Here is an 18334-nt window from a genome sequence, read left to right on the forward strand (position 1 = left end):
CTACCGTGGATGTGGTCGCTGCTTGTGTGTACTCAGGGAGAATGCGTCTCCCCCGCCCCTCTGGTTGGGCGAGCGCTCGCTTGACTGTCTGCTCCTCTATCCATTTCTCTCACTTATTTGAGATCGACGCAGGCAACTTGTCGCATCCCACCAAAACTCCCCACTATTGTGAATGACGACGGATAATGTCAGAATCGACTCATGATTATGTTTCCTACTATATGTTGTGCTTCAAGATCACGACGCGGGTTTAACTCCATAGTTTCCCCTCCTTTACTCTTCTCTCTGTCATACTGAGAGAACTGGTTTGGATGTGCTTATTGGAGCGTGTGCCGCGCGCGCAGAGCTGTACGATTGTAAGTAGCCTAGCCAAGACCAGGTTAAACGTGTGTATAACCTATGTGTTCCCGGTGTCGTTCTTTCATTTATTTGTTAAATTATTTTTTTGTCTGGAGCGCCTGTGGGACACTTTTCCTGTGTGGTGATGATGATGAGGGCCGCGTGGTCGTTCTGGGAAATGGAGCACGGGCGCAGCCCTGCAGAGAGATGTTAAATCATGCCATCATAGGCTATCTACAGGTCAATATCAGCGTGTCAGCATAGAAATAAATTAGGCAGGAGCTGTGAAATATTTGTGGTGGTTGTCTCTCATCTCTCCAACTGTTCACTGTTCAGTTACGATGAGATCTCACTGGTTATGATACAGATTGGGTTATGTCATCTATAGCTATGAAAATTGAGCCATTGGCAGAGCTGCTGGTCGCACACATCGGTTAGGATGCATAAAACATAGTGAGCAGATAATGACCTTCAATAGCTCTAAAATGGCTTTACTGCCCAGTTCACCCCCCTCTTTCTCTCAGACACACAAACACACAGGCAAAAAGAGAGGGAGAGCTGGATAGAGCTAATACAGAGTGACAGGTCTTTCATGCAGTAATGGTGATGGTGAAAAGAGAGATCCACTCAACCCACACAGCTACCGCACGCATAAAGTGAAACACACAGACGAACAAAAGGAGAATACAGATGCAAACATGCACACAAAGTGTGTTATTTCAGAAATGTGTCCACACAAGCCACAATTTAATCTTGATTGTTGACACCAGCACTCAGGTTTCTTCTGTCAAGAGACATGCTCACACGTAGAAAATCTGGAAGTTTGGGAAATCAGAGCACATACACTGTTTGTTGACCTGTAAATGTGTGATGTTTGCCTACCCAGTGTAACAAATCTCAGAAGCCTGCGTCACACATATTTTACATCATACTTTTGGATTTTATTCAGTATTGCTTAAGAGTTCATATGGAAATTAGTGCTGATAAATGTGACACTTCCTTTGATGAGGCACCAAAGACAGCCTGTAGAACTATGTATTATTAGTTTACCTACTTTGCTCACCTCTTTTATTTTTTTTTGTTTGGATTTGTCCTTCACCAAAACCTGTTTTCTTTTTAGTATTTCAACTTAGATATCCTTGTTTTTAAAACACTAACAAGATCTTTCACATTTTGTACTATTTATTTGATTTCCGATGGATAAATCTAATGGTTTAAATATTCATTTTTGTCTCAGGCTTGTTAGGATTGACAATAACCAGCCATTATGGAAATGCATATGCCAGCAGAAACAGCCACAAATCAGCGCACGCAACCATACAGCACTCTGATCAATTGTTGCCTTCAGGCTGTGGTGGCTTGCCGTGACTGAAGAGGGAGCTTGGTTAACACCCAGTGGTTCACTGCACTGCAGTGTTCATTTACTTACACTAGTTTCCCTCCATCACAGAAACCAGCCAGAAAAAATACTTTTATCCGGTATGTTACATGCTGGCATCTTATTAATACAATATCTGACAAATTAGAACTTTTTTTTTTACTATTCTGATGTCACATAAATAGCAAAACAGATAAAACAGAAAATATACTTACCATATTTAAACCATTTTATAAGAAATATATATAAAGGAGAAAAATCAAACCACATTTGAAGTTTTATTACTTAACGTGAGTCTAAGATTTGTTCAATTTATAAACAGTAATCTTATAACAATTTTACTGCATTATGTGACTAGATTAAAAAATCAGCAGTCTCATTGTAGCATTAAAAACATTTATTTTAGCTATTTTGGAGTTACAAAAAAAGATAAAAGTCTTAAGCAAGGAGACTAACCTTCATGCAGAAGCAAGCACAGCTGCACCTCCCCTTATATAATCAAATAGACAAAAAAAAAGGTTTAGGGTAAAGAGGTCGGAAAAAAGAGATGAAGTGAAAAAGTAGAGAAATTCTACAATTTAAGAGGCACTAAAATGTTGAAAGGGTGGTGGAAGTTGTTGATGTAGAGGAAGAAAAGAGTCCTTGCTGTTCACAGGTCATGATAAAGTTTTCAGTCATCTGAAGGTTAATGATGCAGATTTAAGTAGGAAGTTCAGTTACATACTGGCTGCAAAAATACTTTGATCTTCTTCAATAGCCAATGCTGAAATGCCTGTGACCAAAGCACATGGCCCCTTAACTGACAGCCAAATCCACAGCAGCAGGCTGCAACTGCACTGGGCTTCAGTTCAGTTTACTGCATAAACAAAATAAGAAAAACAGGGAAGTGTATCAGACTGCATAAATAAAACTTCAGTGATATAGTAACAGGCCTAGTTTACGCTCCCCCCTGTCAATCTGTAAGTTTCCCTCTCTGCAGCATCACAGTGATAACTCAAACCATCCATTACACAATGACACTGGTTTGATTCCATTTAGGGTGATAAATCATATTGACATGCCACCATGAATAAAGTGCCTTTAAACAAACAACAAATATAATTATTCAAAATGAAGATGTGGTTGTGTTTTTTATTTATGTGCAGGTACTTCTGGTCCTGCTGCCTTGTCACAATGTGAGGTATCAACAAGAAGTTTTGTATGAAGATTAAACATCTAGCATCTGAAAATTTAGTTTACCACACACTACAACCTCCAGGAAATAACCATGTGTGGTTGAAGCAAAATCAAAGTTAGCTCTAAATGTTATCAGAGGGAATTACTATTGAACTGAAGGTGTGGAGGAAGTTGTTTTTATTAATTATAAGAAACATAGTTTACAACTAGTTTAGTCATCCATGAATTACTAACTATAAAATGGTACAATTTTATGCTTATGATATGAAAAAAATGCTCATTTTGGCTTCTTAACTACTTTAGAAAGTTACAAGATACTTCTTCATTTTATTTTCTTAGATTTTGCTAACATGAGTCACTGGAGATAATCAGCAATAAGGATTATTCTCTGTTTGCTGCTCTCAAACATAATCAAAGAGCTAAATAGTTAATCTAAGCAAATTGTTTGTACGGCAATGACGACCTGCAATAGTTTAAAATAAATCTAAAAAAAAAAAAGTGTGTGATCTTGGAAAGACATTAAACCTACTAGTCCCAAACAGTGTTGTTATTATTCAAGCAGTAAGTGCAAATTAATAAATACTTTTATCATGTGAGTTATAGAGATGTATCAACAGCTACAATGTTTTAAAAATATCCCTAACTAGTCCTTTAAGTAGATCTGTTGCAGTTCTGTGTGCAGTTTGTCCTAGCGTGTTTTATGTCTTCAGACGTAGCTTCAGTTTGCCAAAACCTACAGATCTAGATGGACAACAGCTTCAATCACCTGTTCTGCCCTGAGCACTGACATACAGTGCAGGTCAACCAAGAGAGAGAAGTGCATGAGAAATAGCCAGTCAATCCCACAGCTGGTCCAGAGTCAATGCAGGACTGTAGCCAGTAGAGGGCATCAGAGTCCCACAAAATTGGCAGCGGTTCTGTAATCAAACCAGTATTCTGTGCATCCTGTGGGGGTGTTGTTGGTTGTGATGCGGCAGTGGCAGACTCTTCATTCAAAGCAAAATGAGTCAGACATTTTCTTGATGTTTTTGCTCTAAAGTGTCTTTCACAATTTACAACAGTAGTCCTCATGTGTCATTATGTACAAGTTAGAAATCTGCCTTAAACAAATGTAAAAACAATAAGTTCTCCTTATGATATTTCATCATGTCATTCACTTTTCCCTGTATATTTATTTAAAAAATATGAACAACATTCTTATATTCTACAGTCTTTATATGTAATAAATTAGTTAAATTGTAACTAATACTTTTTACTTAATAGTATTGATAACACTGTCTTGACCTGGTGAGTTTTGGATCTGGATTGATGATGTAGTAAATTCAGAGAAGACAATATAGTTCACAACAGTAAAAAATGTACATAGTCCATGTTTCAGCATGATTTATATAGATTAAAAAAAGAAGAAAATATGTGCATTCTCAGTCTTTGAAAATCTGTGTTTTGCATTGTACATTTCCAAGTGCATACAAATGACCTGCAGCACTGCAGTGTCTTCAATTATACCGCAGCCTCTTGGTCTCCTTCCTTCACTCTGCCTCCCTAGTATCTCCTTCCCTCAGCCTAAACTCTACTGTCTTTCTAGGAAACACGTTTCCTCTCTCCAACATGGCAATAAGACTCGCATTATCTTATTCCATGTTCTCTTAATTGTTTTTTTTACTCAGTCCATCAGTTTCTGTAATATCTTCTATTTCAACTTTCAAAACGGCCCCTCTTCTTGGTTCATAATGTTCCAAAGCTACATTTTTTAATGTGTGATCACCTCTTCCTTCACTTCATCTGAAGTGACGTGTGATACAAGCTCAGCATTTACTCACAGCCTCATCTAAATGTACAGTACAGATGATTATGAAGAGTCAGTGTCTCTCCTTCCTTTTCCTGCAGCTCCTTCTTCCTAACAGGGAGAAGCGCTCATGTGCACGTGTGTGTGGTAGTGAGGGGGAGGTATGGGTGATGGAGGCATGGTCATTGGAAGAGCTTGGCCCTGGGGGTGTGAGGAGTGCGACCTGGGTAGGGTGTGTGTGGAGGGGTAGCCCACAGACTGTGGCTGCATCTGGTAGCTCCCTGCAGAAGAAGAAACCGAGGGTGGGCTGCCCTGGGTGCCTACTTGGAGGCTGCTTTTTGGCGGCGGTGGTGGTGTCTGATTGAGCTGGATAGAGATGTCGCTGGAGGCCTCAGAGGTGCTGCGTCCTCTCTTTGGTGGAGGCCAAGAGGACTCTGGGTGGAGGTACTGGCCACTGTAGTCGCTGCTTTCAGATAGACGGGGGCGGTAGATGGCGGGATGTGGGCGATACATCTCTTCCTCTGCGTAGCGCTTCATGAATAGATAAACTGACAGCACACCGGCCCCCTGAAAGAGTAGAAAAAGAATGAAAACACTGGGGACACTATACACGACTCAAATTTCAAAGAAACAAGTCACAAGTGACCAAGAAAATGAAATGAAAAGTGACAAAGGAAAAGAGTCAAGAGATGTGTTTGAACTTGGAACAAATAAACTAAAAGTAAAGAATAAAAAGCAGGGTGATGAGATAAAAGAGGAGAAAATATGCTGAAAACTTGGAGGCGACAGTTGGATGTGGATGAGAAAGAAGCAGCTGTAGAGGTGAATAGTAAAGAAGGGGACAGGCTGAACATTCATATGAAACTACACCATGCAAGAATGCTCCCAAACCCTCCAGTTCTCCATCATAACCACAGATACCTCACATTACCTTCAAAATATTAATCTTCATCACACACTCAGATATCAAACAGATATCAAAATATACCCTGCATTTAGTCTACTTAGTCACCAGAAAATGTGGTGGCTAAATTGGTCCACAATTTTATAATAAAGGCTAAAACAATGGTAAAATCACAACACCATCTGCATTTCCAAAAATAATTAAATGATTCATCATTACATGGTTACATTTTGCATTTCATGAAACTGTCATGCATGATCAGAAATTGTAAAATATTGAACATTACATCCCTTAGTTGTCCTTTTCAAATAGATGCATTCCTGCATCATGTGAAACTGTCTCAGAGGTGATACTGCACAACTACAAGTCACTAGTTGCTGGTTTGGGTTAGGCATAAAACTACGCTGTTAGATATGGATAGAAAACAATTATTATTACATTAGATTATTACACATTTTTCTATGAGACTGCCCTTCTGTAGCATATATGTGCAGCGACAAAATCACTCACCCATATTTCTCTTAGTAATACACAGACATACACACATGGCCTACACTGACCTCTTTGAGCAAGAAGGAAGAGGCAGCGAAGGCAAAGGACCAGCCGTAGTGGTAATTGAAGAACTGCTCAGGCTCCCTGGGCCGGTTCATCACCTCATCATTAATACTGGAGATGTAGAGCACCAGTCCCACCACCAGACTAAGGCCTGGCCGCAGCGCATTAACAGTGACAGAGAATAAGAGAAAGACGGTCAGTTGGATACAAGTCAGGTCATTACATAGTGATTTATACAGCTGCAGCAGTGTGGCCAGACAAAGAGAATGATATGGAGTGACCATGAAGACCAATTAGCTTTCAAAAAGCTAACAATCATGAAGAGGTTGGAAACACATCAAAGTGAAAGAGTCATAATAACAGGCATGAAAATTCACACAATTCTTTCTCCTGTTGTATAAGAAAGCAGTCTGCTATTAGAAAAATATGTCATCATTATGTTAAAATGATAACAACCTTGTCCTTAAACTCAACTGAGTGCTTCTGTTACCTTATAAGAAAGTAAATGTGCTGCAACTGGATGTGAGTATGCATTCTGAACATGCAGCGTCTCATTAAATATCGTCAATAATGGCAGGAGAAGAGTTATAACCACAAGAATATTTATATAAGTAGCCAGAATTTTACTCCCACTAACATTTTTATCAATTTAATATCAATATAATATTTTATCATTATGTTAACAACATATGTCAGGTCCATTATGGTTATGAAAAAGATGGATCATTTCTTGTAAGCAGGTTTCCTGCAGAAAGCCATTTAAATGCACAGTGTAATTCCTTTATTAATTCAAAGGCTTGAAAATCAAATAAATAGATATTTGACAAAGGAGACTGGTAAAAAAGGAAAAAAGGGTAATTGCAAGATAGCATCAAAACAGCTGCAATGTCAGGAAGATGTAAAATCATACAAATGTGAAAATTTTAAGTTCATAGAGCAGTTTCAGACACTGCTTTATTTATGTTTTATATAAATGTTTTTTTTTATATAAACTGAGAAGGATCCATGATCCCTCTTTGAGAGTTTTCTTAAGTTTTTAAGTATTATAAACCCTTTTACGACACTTGCAAATGACATTTGGATCAGGATCAGGGCATAAATACATACGACAAACAGTCTGCATAAGCTTTTACAGTTGGTGGTCTTATCTGAGTGAGAACTTAAGACATTAGATTGAGAAAACCATATCTAGACCCGCTATTCACATAGCTACAGGCACAGAACAGATAAATGATACAAGAAAATTGGAGGACAATTATCAGGAATCCACTTCCTGGGAGGTACATGAAAGATCCCCAAAATGCTCTAAATGAACTACTTGTAAAATCGTTCCTGCAATAAAATATGGTGATAGCAACATGATCTTGTAAGAATGTTTATTTTATTTTATTTTTTTGTTTTATTTTTGTTGCAGAAGCTTGGAGTTTAGTCAGAATAGAGAAGAGATGGATTCAGTAACTTGTAAAGCAGCTCTGATCAAATCTTTAAATAGGGCAAATGTTACATTGCAATAAGGTAAAATCTCGGCATATTGTCAAGGAAACGCAGGAATGGCTTTAGGAAAAAAAAATGGAATAGTCCAAAACTGACCGAGCCAAATGCAATGCAACGGAACAACCCAGGACCGAGCAGAAAATGGCTATCCTTATCCATCAACCTTGTTGAACATCAAAATTAGGAGAAATTAACAAAACAAAGAGATTTACAGAAAATGTGAAGTTCATATCATCCATTGGTTTGTTTAAATGCAGTGTGTTCTTCCTTACTTGGAAGCTTCCTTATGTTTGAACAATTGCACAAATCCTGAATTGTAATAATGAAATAAGGTTTATGCAGGATATAAAACTCTCCCCGTGTCCTCCACACTGGAGAAGTGGTTCCAACAGATTCCTGTAGAAACATCAGACATCCACAACTGGAAATGTCTCCAAGAGCACATTTTGCTATGATGATACACACAGAACCTAAAAAGATGAAACCAATATCAGCTTCACTCAAGGTTTCACCAGGATTTCAAATACAGAACCTGGTGAAAGCTTTGTTTTATAAGTGTAAAATATCAGTTTAATTACTGTATACAGAAAAACAGAGGTCACTTTCTAAAGTAGAAGTATATACTTTTCACCCTGAAGCAATCCATACAAGATTAAAACCTCTATTCTCTGAGGGACACATACATGCTTCTTTGCTGCCTTGGAAATGTTAAATGCATGAGATACAACATATGGCCAGCATCAAAGAATCAATATTCAAAGGCAGCTGCATGCTGTAAGCACAAAATATGAATATTTTTAGATTCAACTGCAACATTTAAATGTACCAAATGCCCCCTTACACAAATGGCTAGTTGGGGAAGTTCTCTTGTCAGCTTAAAATAGTAAATCATGGAAAATGCAGAAACCATGCTCTTGTCAATCCTGAAGCTTAAGTACATCTTTGTACATGGAGCACCAGAAAAACCAGGAAAAAAAGGAAGCATGTGTGCACGTGTCCAATGAGAGTCAGCGAAGGCAAGGAAATAGTGTTTTGTACAAGAAAGAAGCAAAAAAAGAAAAAAAAAAAAAAAGAAACTGAGGTAACTGCTGTAAGTACACATGCATCTTCAAGATGTCTGTGGCATGTTTGTTGGGGCGGTGGGATAGAGAAAGAGAACAACTTCAGCCTCTTAGCAAGCTTAAACATCTGCGGCTCCGTGAAGTGTTTTTGTTTTGCTTTGTTTTGGTTTTTGTTTGTTTGTTTTTTGTTATTTTGTTTCCTCGTTTTCAGCTCTGAATTCTGTAATATTAACCAGAACATGGTGTCACTGTACACAGACTATTCTCCAGACCACTGCCTCAGTGGTGCTGGTGGACTATTCTAATAATCTGCACAAATTACTACACCACAATGACACCTAAATAATACACTCTGAATGAAAGTGTAAGAAGGAAATGTGAGATAGCCAGAGGAATGGAATGGGAGGGTGGAGAGAGAAGGCAGGAAGGAGTGTTAAGAGGTCGGGATTAATGCAGCAGAATATCCTGCTATTAACAAACAATTCCATACAATTGCCCCTGATTATCCCCCTATTATCAACATACCTCATAAAGTACAACACTGTGACACATTGAGCACAGACTATAAACATTATATAACCTCTGTTGCATAACATTTTGTTCTGCAACACCCTTTATCACCAAGTCCCTGCAAGTCTAAACCATCAAATCAGACTCTGTTTGTTGCTCTGAGCTCTGTTTCCTCTTTAAAATTGTTTGGAGAAACAGCCATCAGAGAACACAAACTCCAGCGTGGCTCTTGGCAGTTTTAACTCCACACATTGGGCACCAGAAATGGAAACATTACAGCCATCTGCTGCTCAAGAGGCTTAACTACAATGTGAAGAAAAACCTGTTAATTAGGCGTTTTAGCTTTTTATCATATGGAAAACTGAGAAAACCCTTCCCCTAATCATGAACTCAGTTTTATTTTAGGCAAATTTAAAAGGAGGAAAACTCTCAAGCAACGGGGGTCATGAAAATGAATCTTGCCACCTTTTCTGATGACCACCTTACACACCTATATCCCAAACCAAAAATAGAGCCATAACGGAGGGTCTCCATGTGTGACACAGGACACGCTAGACTGCTGCAATCAATCACAGAGTGAGAGAGGTGGTGACAGAACATGAGCAATGAGTCCCACCTGAGAGGATGAAGAAGATGCCAGACACAAAGGCCAGGATGGTGTGCTGAGGCCGGATGTGCCCGATGTTGCTGATGACGAAGGCTGTGAAGACAAAGAGGAGCGACACCATCGGGAAGGGTGTGGCTGTACGAACCATTTCTGTGGGGACAAAAGGTTTCAGGGTTAAAAATAGCTAAAAGGAGGTGTCTGTTTGAATCAGGAAAATTATGTAGAAGCTTTAAAAGTACTCAGATATAGTCAAATATATTCAGCAGCTATACAGCTTATATGACTGATGGTTTCATCAGAAAACAAATTATTGCAAATTAAATTCTGGATGAGAGGTGAAGCTCCCTGTTGATCAAGACCTCACATTTAGTCACTTCACCCCTACTTGATAATATGGATATTAGAGAGTCAACATCATTATCCTTTTAAGTGAACTGTTGACTTGTTTTCTCTTGAACAACTAATTAAGATGACTACTTATTCTTGAAGCTCTGATATTGTGTTGCAGTTCCAGTACCCCCAATCAATCAGCAGGGGGACACACATGCAAATTCACGTGTGTAACATCATGTCTGTGTCTCACTCACTCAGTATGTTTGCAGTATTTTCTGTGGTGATCTCTATATCAGGTTCAGTGAAGTACTCTGATGCAACACATCTCCCGTTCTCTGATCCTATGAGAAAACAGAAAATGGAGAATGCTGGGTAATGCATGAAGAAGCACAGGTCTCTGCAGTCCTGCTCGCAGGTTAACGATCATGCTTTTTGACAGCTTTGATTCTGGAGGTCACAAGCTCCCCATCTTTCTCTTCTCTCCTTCAAACTTTATTCCTCTAGCTCGCAGGTCGTATCTTCCTCTTTCTGCATGTTTGTCACTGTAATGATGTGTGCATATGACCACACAAGATTATTTGCATGTCAGAATAAATGTAAACATTTACACACAGATCTAATTTTGTTCTCCTACCAGCCACAAAGCAAACTCTCCAGAGGCCTGAGTGTAGCGCCATCTTCACCTCCATGCTATGGTTCTGTTGCAGGATGATTCCCTCCACCATGATAAGCCAGTAGTCAGTGGACACAGCCACCCCCACCAGCAGCAGCCCACAGGCTCCAAACACCGTGGACAGGATAGTCAACGCACGGCTGCTGCATGAACTCATCTGGAGGGGAGAGTAGTAGAGTGAAAAGGTGTTGGAGAAGAACAGAGATTAAACATCAAATTGAGCAAGTGGATGCAATAAGCAAAGAGTCACATAGGGAGGTCACCAGAGATTGGGATACCCTTTGACAGACATGTGGCACAGCTACTGGCTATCCTCCTGTCTCAACTTGTTATTGCTAAAGATAATTTAGTACCACATGTGCTGGCAACCAATCATATTAAAGGTCACAGTGGAGTCAATGTAACATAAGATGACATCACCAATGAAGTTAGACATGGACTTAAAAAACCAAAAGATAGAGGGATAGAAGCAGGAAGGAAGGAGTGTCTTTTTTTTTTTTTTTTAGCTCTGGTTAAATAGGAAGTGCTTTGCTGCAGGTCCTTATAGCATGTTGTCTGTATAGATTTATGAGTTAGTGCATATGTCTATTTGCATGTAGTTGCTCTGCCGCTGGCCTCTACTTAATTTGGAGCAGAGTTTATTAGCATTAGCTTGGGAAGCAATGGAGGATAAATGCATGTGGAAATAAAGGAAATGTTGTTTAACATATTCACCCTCATTTTCTTAGGTTATTTAGTACAGTGGGGTTTACACTGAGATGAATTTGATGTACCAGTGACCTGTCATTTACCCTCTTATCTTGCTGCATAATTACTAAAACTTTAATCAGTATAATTTCAAGCTCATGTTCTTACTGAAATGTCTTTAAAACACATCCCCTTATTGTCCTACCACAGTCCAAAGGAGAGAATAGAGATGTCAGCTCATCTGAGCTGCCTTCAGTTATGCTGCACTACGCACACAATAAGCCTAACAAGCAGAAGGGAGTGCTTAGAAGACTTTTCTGCCCTGGTTTTTGCCTCTCAGGAAACATCTGTACCTTACCTTATTAGCAAACATTGTTAGAGTTTTAAGGAGAATGAAACAATGAAGACCCCAGACATTCTCACTAATTGCATGTCTGCTTTGTGCTAACGTACATGTTTTTTTAACATATACAAAGAAAATCAGTTTTCACTGTATAGATTTTAATGACCTTTAGATGTTCCAGGCTTATACACTCAGCAGCATTTTAATTGGCCATTTGCAGTAACTGACTGTGCAGCTTTAATTTTTGGATTCAGGACCTCTGCGTGTAACGTAGCATCTGTCAGTGGTTGCATAATTGTATTTATATGGATGCAGTCACTCTTATTGTATCTTGCAGACTGTGCAGTCATTAAAGTCTTATTAAGTCATTCAGAAATAAATATGACCCTGCAATTGCTGCTGGAAACAGCACAGCTGCAGCTATGAAGCAGTGGATGCAATTAAGTCACTATAAGCCAAAAAGTGTTAGCCAGGGAAACTCTCTCCCTCTCGTTACATATATATATATATATATATATATATATATATATATATATATATACTGTATATATACATTACTCAATACAATGACAATTTATGTTTAACTCCAGTAATTAACCATTTATCAAGCACTTTTGAACGCCGTTCCAGCAGAAACAGCAACATGAGAACCACTTTATCAGTGTTCTCTGTCAATGTATGACACACCTTTAAGCTTTTAATAAGTAGAGCTATAATAGTAATCTTCAAACTAAAGGGGAATTAAATCTTGAAGCTTGGCCTCATCTTATTTGGACAACTATTGTGGAAGACACTTTCTATGCAACAACAGGGATAAGAGGTTCTTAGTGAGTAGAACAGTGATTAAGAGCAGACCTAGCTGGTGAAAACAGCTGCATATCAAAAATCTTTGTGATTTGTCAAGTCGGGTTTGAAGTAAGCAGTTGAAGTAAAGGCTGAGTTATTAAAATGCAGTCAGACAAACTTGATGCAGAGAAGGTGAGATCAAAACAAAAAAGTTTTAGGACTGATAAAAGTTTGGGTGTAAATTAACACCTGAGACACCAGGGCATAATTCAAAATTTTATAAATTCTTAGGCTGCACATTGCTTCCCTGCAGACCAGTTCTTAAATTTTTTACTTTTTTGCTCTGAACTAGAGGCTGTGAATCATACAGAAGACCTAGAGTGGCATTGAGCTGGTGGGCAAGAGTTTGAGGCAGTTTAAGTGAAGCAGTGAAGAGGCAGTTCAAAGCAGAGTCACTATGAAATCAGCGACAACTCACTGAAATGACGTAGCGTGACTGGAAGCACAGATGAATGACATTTACAAGATGACCAAAAACATACAAGAGTGGGGATACAGTAATGAGCAATCACACCTTCCAGCAGTTGCCAGTTGTGCAAAAGTTGTCAGCTATAAGAGTGAATCAGATTAAGTAACAAAAAAAAAAAAGAAAAAAAAAAAAAAAAAGGTGAAAGTATCCAAGTGGGTCAGACTTTTTCAGCACCACGGATAGCACCACATCTCCCATACAGATGCTCAGAAGTAAAACACATAATTAAGTGTTAAAAAAATAAAAAAAGAAAGAAAGAAAATCCAGCAGCAATAACTTCGAGCCCAGAAGTCATTACTGGTTGTTTGTTTGTCCATCTGGCTGCAGGATTATTCAAAAACTATACTTAATTGAATTTCATTCATTGATGTAAAAAAGGGCTATGCATCACGAAAGGAACAACATATTAAATTTTCTTTCTTGCAAATTGGTTTGTCCAAAATGTAATTAAAGCTGCAAAACAGGTTACTGGCAATTTTCTTATTATACTGCTGTAGATGTCTTAAATTATAATTGCGGGGAAAAAAAAGAGGCAGGATTCGTTTCTCTGTTAGATTTGTAATAACAATCCCATTTTTGTGCTCTGAGACAGCACCCTCAGCTCCATCATCTTGAAAGCAATGAACCAATTAAATTGCTTAGATGGGAGCCAAAAGGGTGACAAAAGGTTTAATTCACTCTAATCTATTACAATCTACAAACTGACATTATCTGGAAGCCTCTCAGGAAAAATAGGCACCAAGAAAAAAAAAAGGGTAGAGATGTATAAACATTCAGGCACAGAAAACTGCAGTTTAAGAATGGAACTATGTTTGTATGTATGTATATATATATATATATATATATATATATATATATATATATATATATATATATATATATATATATATGTGTGTGTGTATGTATGTATGTATGTATGGATTAAAGGATGGATGGATGGATGGATGGATGGATAGATAGATAGATAGATAGATAGATAGATAGATAGATAGATAGATAGATAGATAGATAGATAGATAGATGAACAGGAGTATTGAAGATATACAAGAAAGACCTTGGCCCAAAAAATGTAAGAAGTGCCCAATGTGGACGCGCAAGACGGGAATGCGCCTACACGTAACTAAATTGTGTGCAGAACTAAGCAGAATTAATAGTTCAGTGTCTCAAAATTAGACTGAAAAAAATAATCAATAAAATCCCTCTTCAAGCAATGAATGACTTCAGGAGAACTAGATGTAGATATTATGACTCAGTGGGTGGGTTTGAGCTCTGGATGCATTTCATCTGCGCAGCCACACGCATGTAAAACTCGCAGCATTTTCACGCAGCAGAGCGGTGAGTTGAACATCCACGCTGTCCTGTTAACTACACGTATGTTAAACAAAATCTGGATCTGAGTGATATGCGCATAGGCTTGTAATGGACCTCCTCCTCATGCCACATACTCACACGCGGAGTTTTGAGATGATAAACACAAAGTAAGAGACATGTGAACGACTCAAATGGAAAATTTCACCCATACTGTTAGAAAATGAGAGCTGCTTAATGACTTGGCAGTCAGGTCCAAATTGTTTTCCTGTGTGTTCTCAAACACGACACGAGGACACGTTATGATTCCAGCTCTTTACACAGCTGTCACCACACACGCACTCACACACATACATTTTAAAAGACTGAGTCATCATTGCCATAACTACCAAGAAAACACAGATATTCAAAAGGAGAAATACTCACAGTGCCACGAGAGTCGTGCGCACACGTCAGTAACCAAAAAAAACTCACACCAGGGAGGCTTGCTGGATTTTTGGTCTCTTTCTTTCCTTTCTTCCCTTTCCCTACTCTCCTTCTCTCCTTTGCGTTTTTTTACCCTTAAGCCCCCCTGCCCATCCTGCAAATCCCTCTCCACTCCCTCTTTTACTCAGTCTGTCCCAGGCACTGCGGTGGATCGTTCACGGAGCTACTTTGGCTTCAAAAAGAGAGATACAGCAGCGGGAGCAGGAGGGAGAAGTGTTGGAGAGGGAGAGAGGGGGGGAGAGAGAAAGCGAGAGAGAGAGAGAGAGAGAGAGAGAGAGAGAGAGGACGGGTGTGCGTGAGTGTGGGGTGGTCACGTCAAACAAATTTATCGTTAGTAAAGTAGTTTGTTTTCATTATTTTCATTGCTTTTGCGCTATAGCACAATTAAATAATATAACGTACTGTATGTTGTTTTGTGATGTAAAAATACGATTTTTCATAGATTTTCATTTTAAATTATTGAGCTTTCCTCATAACGTTTACATTTTTATGTCTTGTGTGCAATAGATTATTATAATGATTGTTGTGTAACCTCTAAAACACAAGCTTTAACTTGTCAGATTTCTGACCTTTTAAATGAAAGATACAATATGGCTAGGATCCTTGTTTAGAAGAGAGTTTAAATCTTAACATGACTTATCCTAGGAAAATAAATGGTAAATGAAAACATGAATGAAAATAAATATACCTTCTTGGGTGATAAATTAGGGCTGAAAAAGACAAGAAAAGCTGAAAAAGAGGTAATGTGTGAGTTGAAGTGGCGACAGGAAGAAAGTTGCAAACATATTTACAGTATAAAAGATTAGATCTAAACGGAAACACAGATAACATATTGTTTATTATTTACTTATTTTCTTAAATGGCAGTAAACGAACACTTTCATTTTATTTCACATTATGTGTGCAGATAATAACTGTGTACATGAAGTATCCTTCTCTCCTCCTGCTCCCTCCTTCTTTGTCTCCTGTGGTCTGTGTCCCTTTATGCTATTTTTAGCTGGCTGGTGGAGGAATCCTATATTTTTAGTAACGATATCAATAGTCTACAGCACACTCTGACCTCAGGGCACAAGCGAGAGAAAGAGAGTTTGAGAATTAGAGAAGGAAAGTGGTGAGAATGAGAGATGAGGAAAGCTTGAAACAGAGGAGGATATAACTGGAGAAAGAGGAGACAGCGTTGAAGGAGAGAGATGATACAGTGTCACAGTGACAGGGAGTGATGGAGTGCATGCACAACTCCAGGGTTTAGGTTTCACAAAGACAGATTCAGCCAAGGTTGGGGGAATGGTTGAAAAATCAACATCAAACAGGTTTTTCTTTTCAGATAATGTGATTACAAGTTTTACTTGCTGTAGAACATGCATAACTTTAACTCCCCTTAGACAGCTCTGCTGTCAGTGTACATGTGAATTTAGTCATGACAGGAATTCATACGACATCCACACTTCCAAGAATTATCAGGAAACACACACATTTATATACAATTTTAAATTCCTAAGATTTTAAAATAGACCAAACTAGGTTTAGAAATATTTCTGTGCCCATATATCTAGTACTTTCTCTACTTGAGCACCATTAATGAAGAATATAAACCATAAGTGTGAAACCTAATAATATTCATATAAATTCGGGACATAAAGTATCAAGATATAGCAGTGGGGGCATCTCAAAAAAGACATTTGCAGCAACAATAAATTCTGACAGCATGAGTAATAGAGCATGACATAAAACAATACAGCAAAGCATTATCTGTACAGAACTGACAGACAATGAGTGAAGAAGAGACATGAAGGGCGGCTAGAGAAGAAGAGAGGGCGGTAGAGAGGGAGATGGGAAGTTGATGAGATTTTAATGTGAAGGTCAACTTGTTATAACTCAGATCTCCACAGGGATATTAGTCCCATCTTGATGCTGGAGGGGCTGGAAGGGGAGGAGAAGAACGTGAGAGGCAGCTTCAGAAGAGGAGAAGGAGGGTGGGAGGGTGAAATGCCTGAGAGGTGGTTTTGCTGGTTCGACAACTACAGTCCCACAGCAAACAGAAGGGTCAGCATCTTCTTTCTGTGTGTGTGAGTGTGTGCACATGCTGGAGATTGCACTTTTTTTTGTTTTAGTGTGAGTATGTGTGAAAGTGAGAGAGTGACAGAGAGGCGTGAGAAAGAAACACAAAGCGAGAGGTGGTGCATGTTTGTTTCTCAGCAATTTCATGAAATATCACAGAATGAGACGGCACTGATCTTGTTTCATGACTTTTCTCAGTTTATTTTTTTCAGCACATAAAACAAACAAAAGAAAAAGATTAGCTAAACTAACAGGTACATAGATGACCTATTATCTATTGCTGATCATTATATAATGTATTTACTGTATTGAAGGATTGAATGTTGTGACTTTTGACTCCAACGCAAGCTGAGCTAAAATAACCTTCTGACCTCATGGATAGGACACCTCCACTTATGCACAATTTTGCCTACACAGAAAGTGATAATCATTTTAAAGAAATCACGTTGTCCATTAAAGAAACAAACCATATTTCTGTGCACATGAGATCGCAGCCACCTGCTCCATTCAGACAGGTTTAAACAACAGTGCTGCAAGTATTTTTTTTTCCATGTATTGAACAGTCCCATTGAACCTCACTACTAATTACTCCCAATCAATGCTGTGACTACATAATGACACAGCAAAAACATTTCTGGTATTCACCACTAAATACATAAGTACTTGTACCTGTACAAGCAAATAAGACTCCTGTTGGTAAAATAAATTATTAGGCGATCTTTCTCTTTAAAACTGTGCTACAAAAAATCATCTTTGCAGTAAAAGGGGGGCATTAAGTGTCATCCAGTGACAATAAAGTCAAACAGCATGAGTCTTGGCTGGAGGGTGAGTGTTGTCTAAACTCACTGTCATATTATGTCCGCTGCATTGTTAGTGCATCTCAGTGGATCAGCTAAGGTCAGTATTTTGACATTAAACTAAGAGGTCAAGGCAGACCAGAGGGATCTGACTGTGCATTTTGACATGATGCCTATATAATTTTAAAACAAATAAACACAGAAAACGTGGCTATCTGCTCAGTTTGCTTCATAGTCAAAGTGTCATGTAGGCAGAGCTTGTAGACACAGCATATTGTTATTGAATCCAAGTCACTGCAGTGGCCAAACTGTTTAAAAGAGCTTTTAAGAAACCTCTTTAATGGGTCAAAATAATGAAAATGAGTCTTATTTTACATACTATGTTATCTGCATAGGAGTAAAAACCTGACAAGGAAAATTTTCACTTGTAAAATTGCAGCTTTGTACAACAGGATAACTTCAATAAAATTTAGGAAAATGTTAAACATGTTTATCTTTCTGGGATGATCTAACACTATAAAAACT

The 18334-nt window shown here is 38.4% G+C and overlaps 1 protein-coding gene across 1 annotated transcript; it reads right to left on the reverse strand.

Annotated features, from left to right (window-relative positions):
- Nucleotides 1-3628: 3628 nt before the first annotated feature.
- Nucleotides 3629-15122, reverse strand: cacng7b (calcium channel, voltage-dependent, gamma subunit 7b). The gene is made up of 6 exons (XM_041988102.1): nucleotides 14896-15122; nucleotides 10778-10973; nucleotides 10398-10484; nucleotides 9820-9960; nucleotides 6144-6289; nucleotides 3629-5246 (listed from the first exon to the last, which is right to left on the reverse strand). Exons 2-6 carry the CDS (start codon nucleotides 10971-10973, stop codon nucleotides 4791-4793), a joined length of 1026 nt encoding a protein of 341 aa, XP_041844036.1. The 5' UTR covers nucleotides 14896-15122; the 3' UTR covers nucleotides 3629-4790.
- Nucleotides 15123-18334: the final 3212 nt, after the last annotated feature.

The sequence above is a fragment of the Melanotaenia boesemani genome, chromosome 6 (genome assembly GCF_017639745.1).
Source record: "Melanotaenia boesemani isolate fMelBoe1 chromosome 6, fMelBoe1.pri, whole genome shotgun sequence".
Lineage (NCBI taxonomy): Eukaryota > Metazoa > Chordata > Actinopteri > Atheriniformes > Melanotaeniidae > Melanotaenia > Melanotaenia boesemani.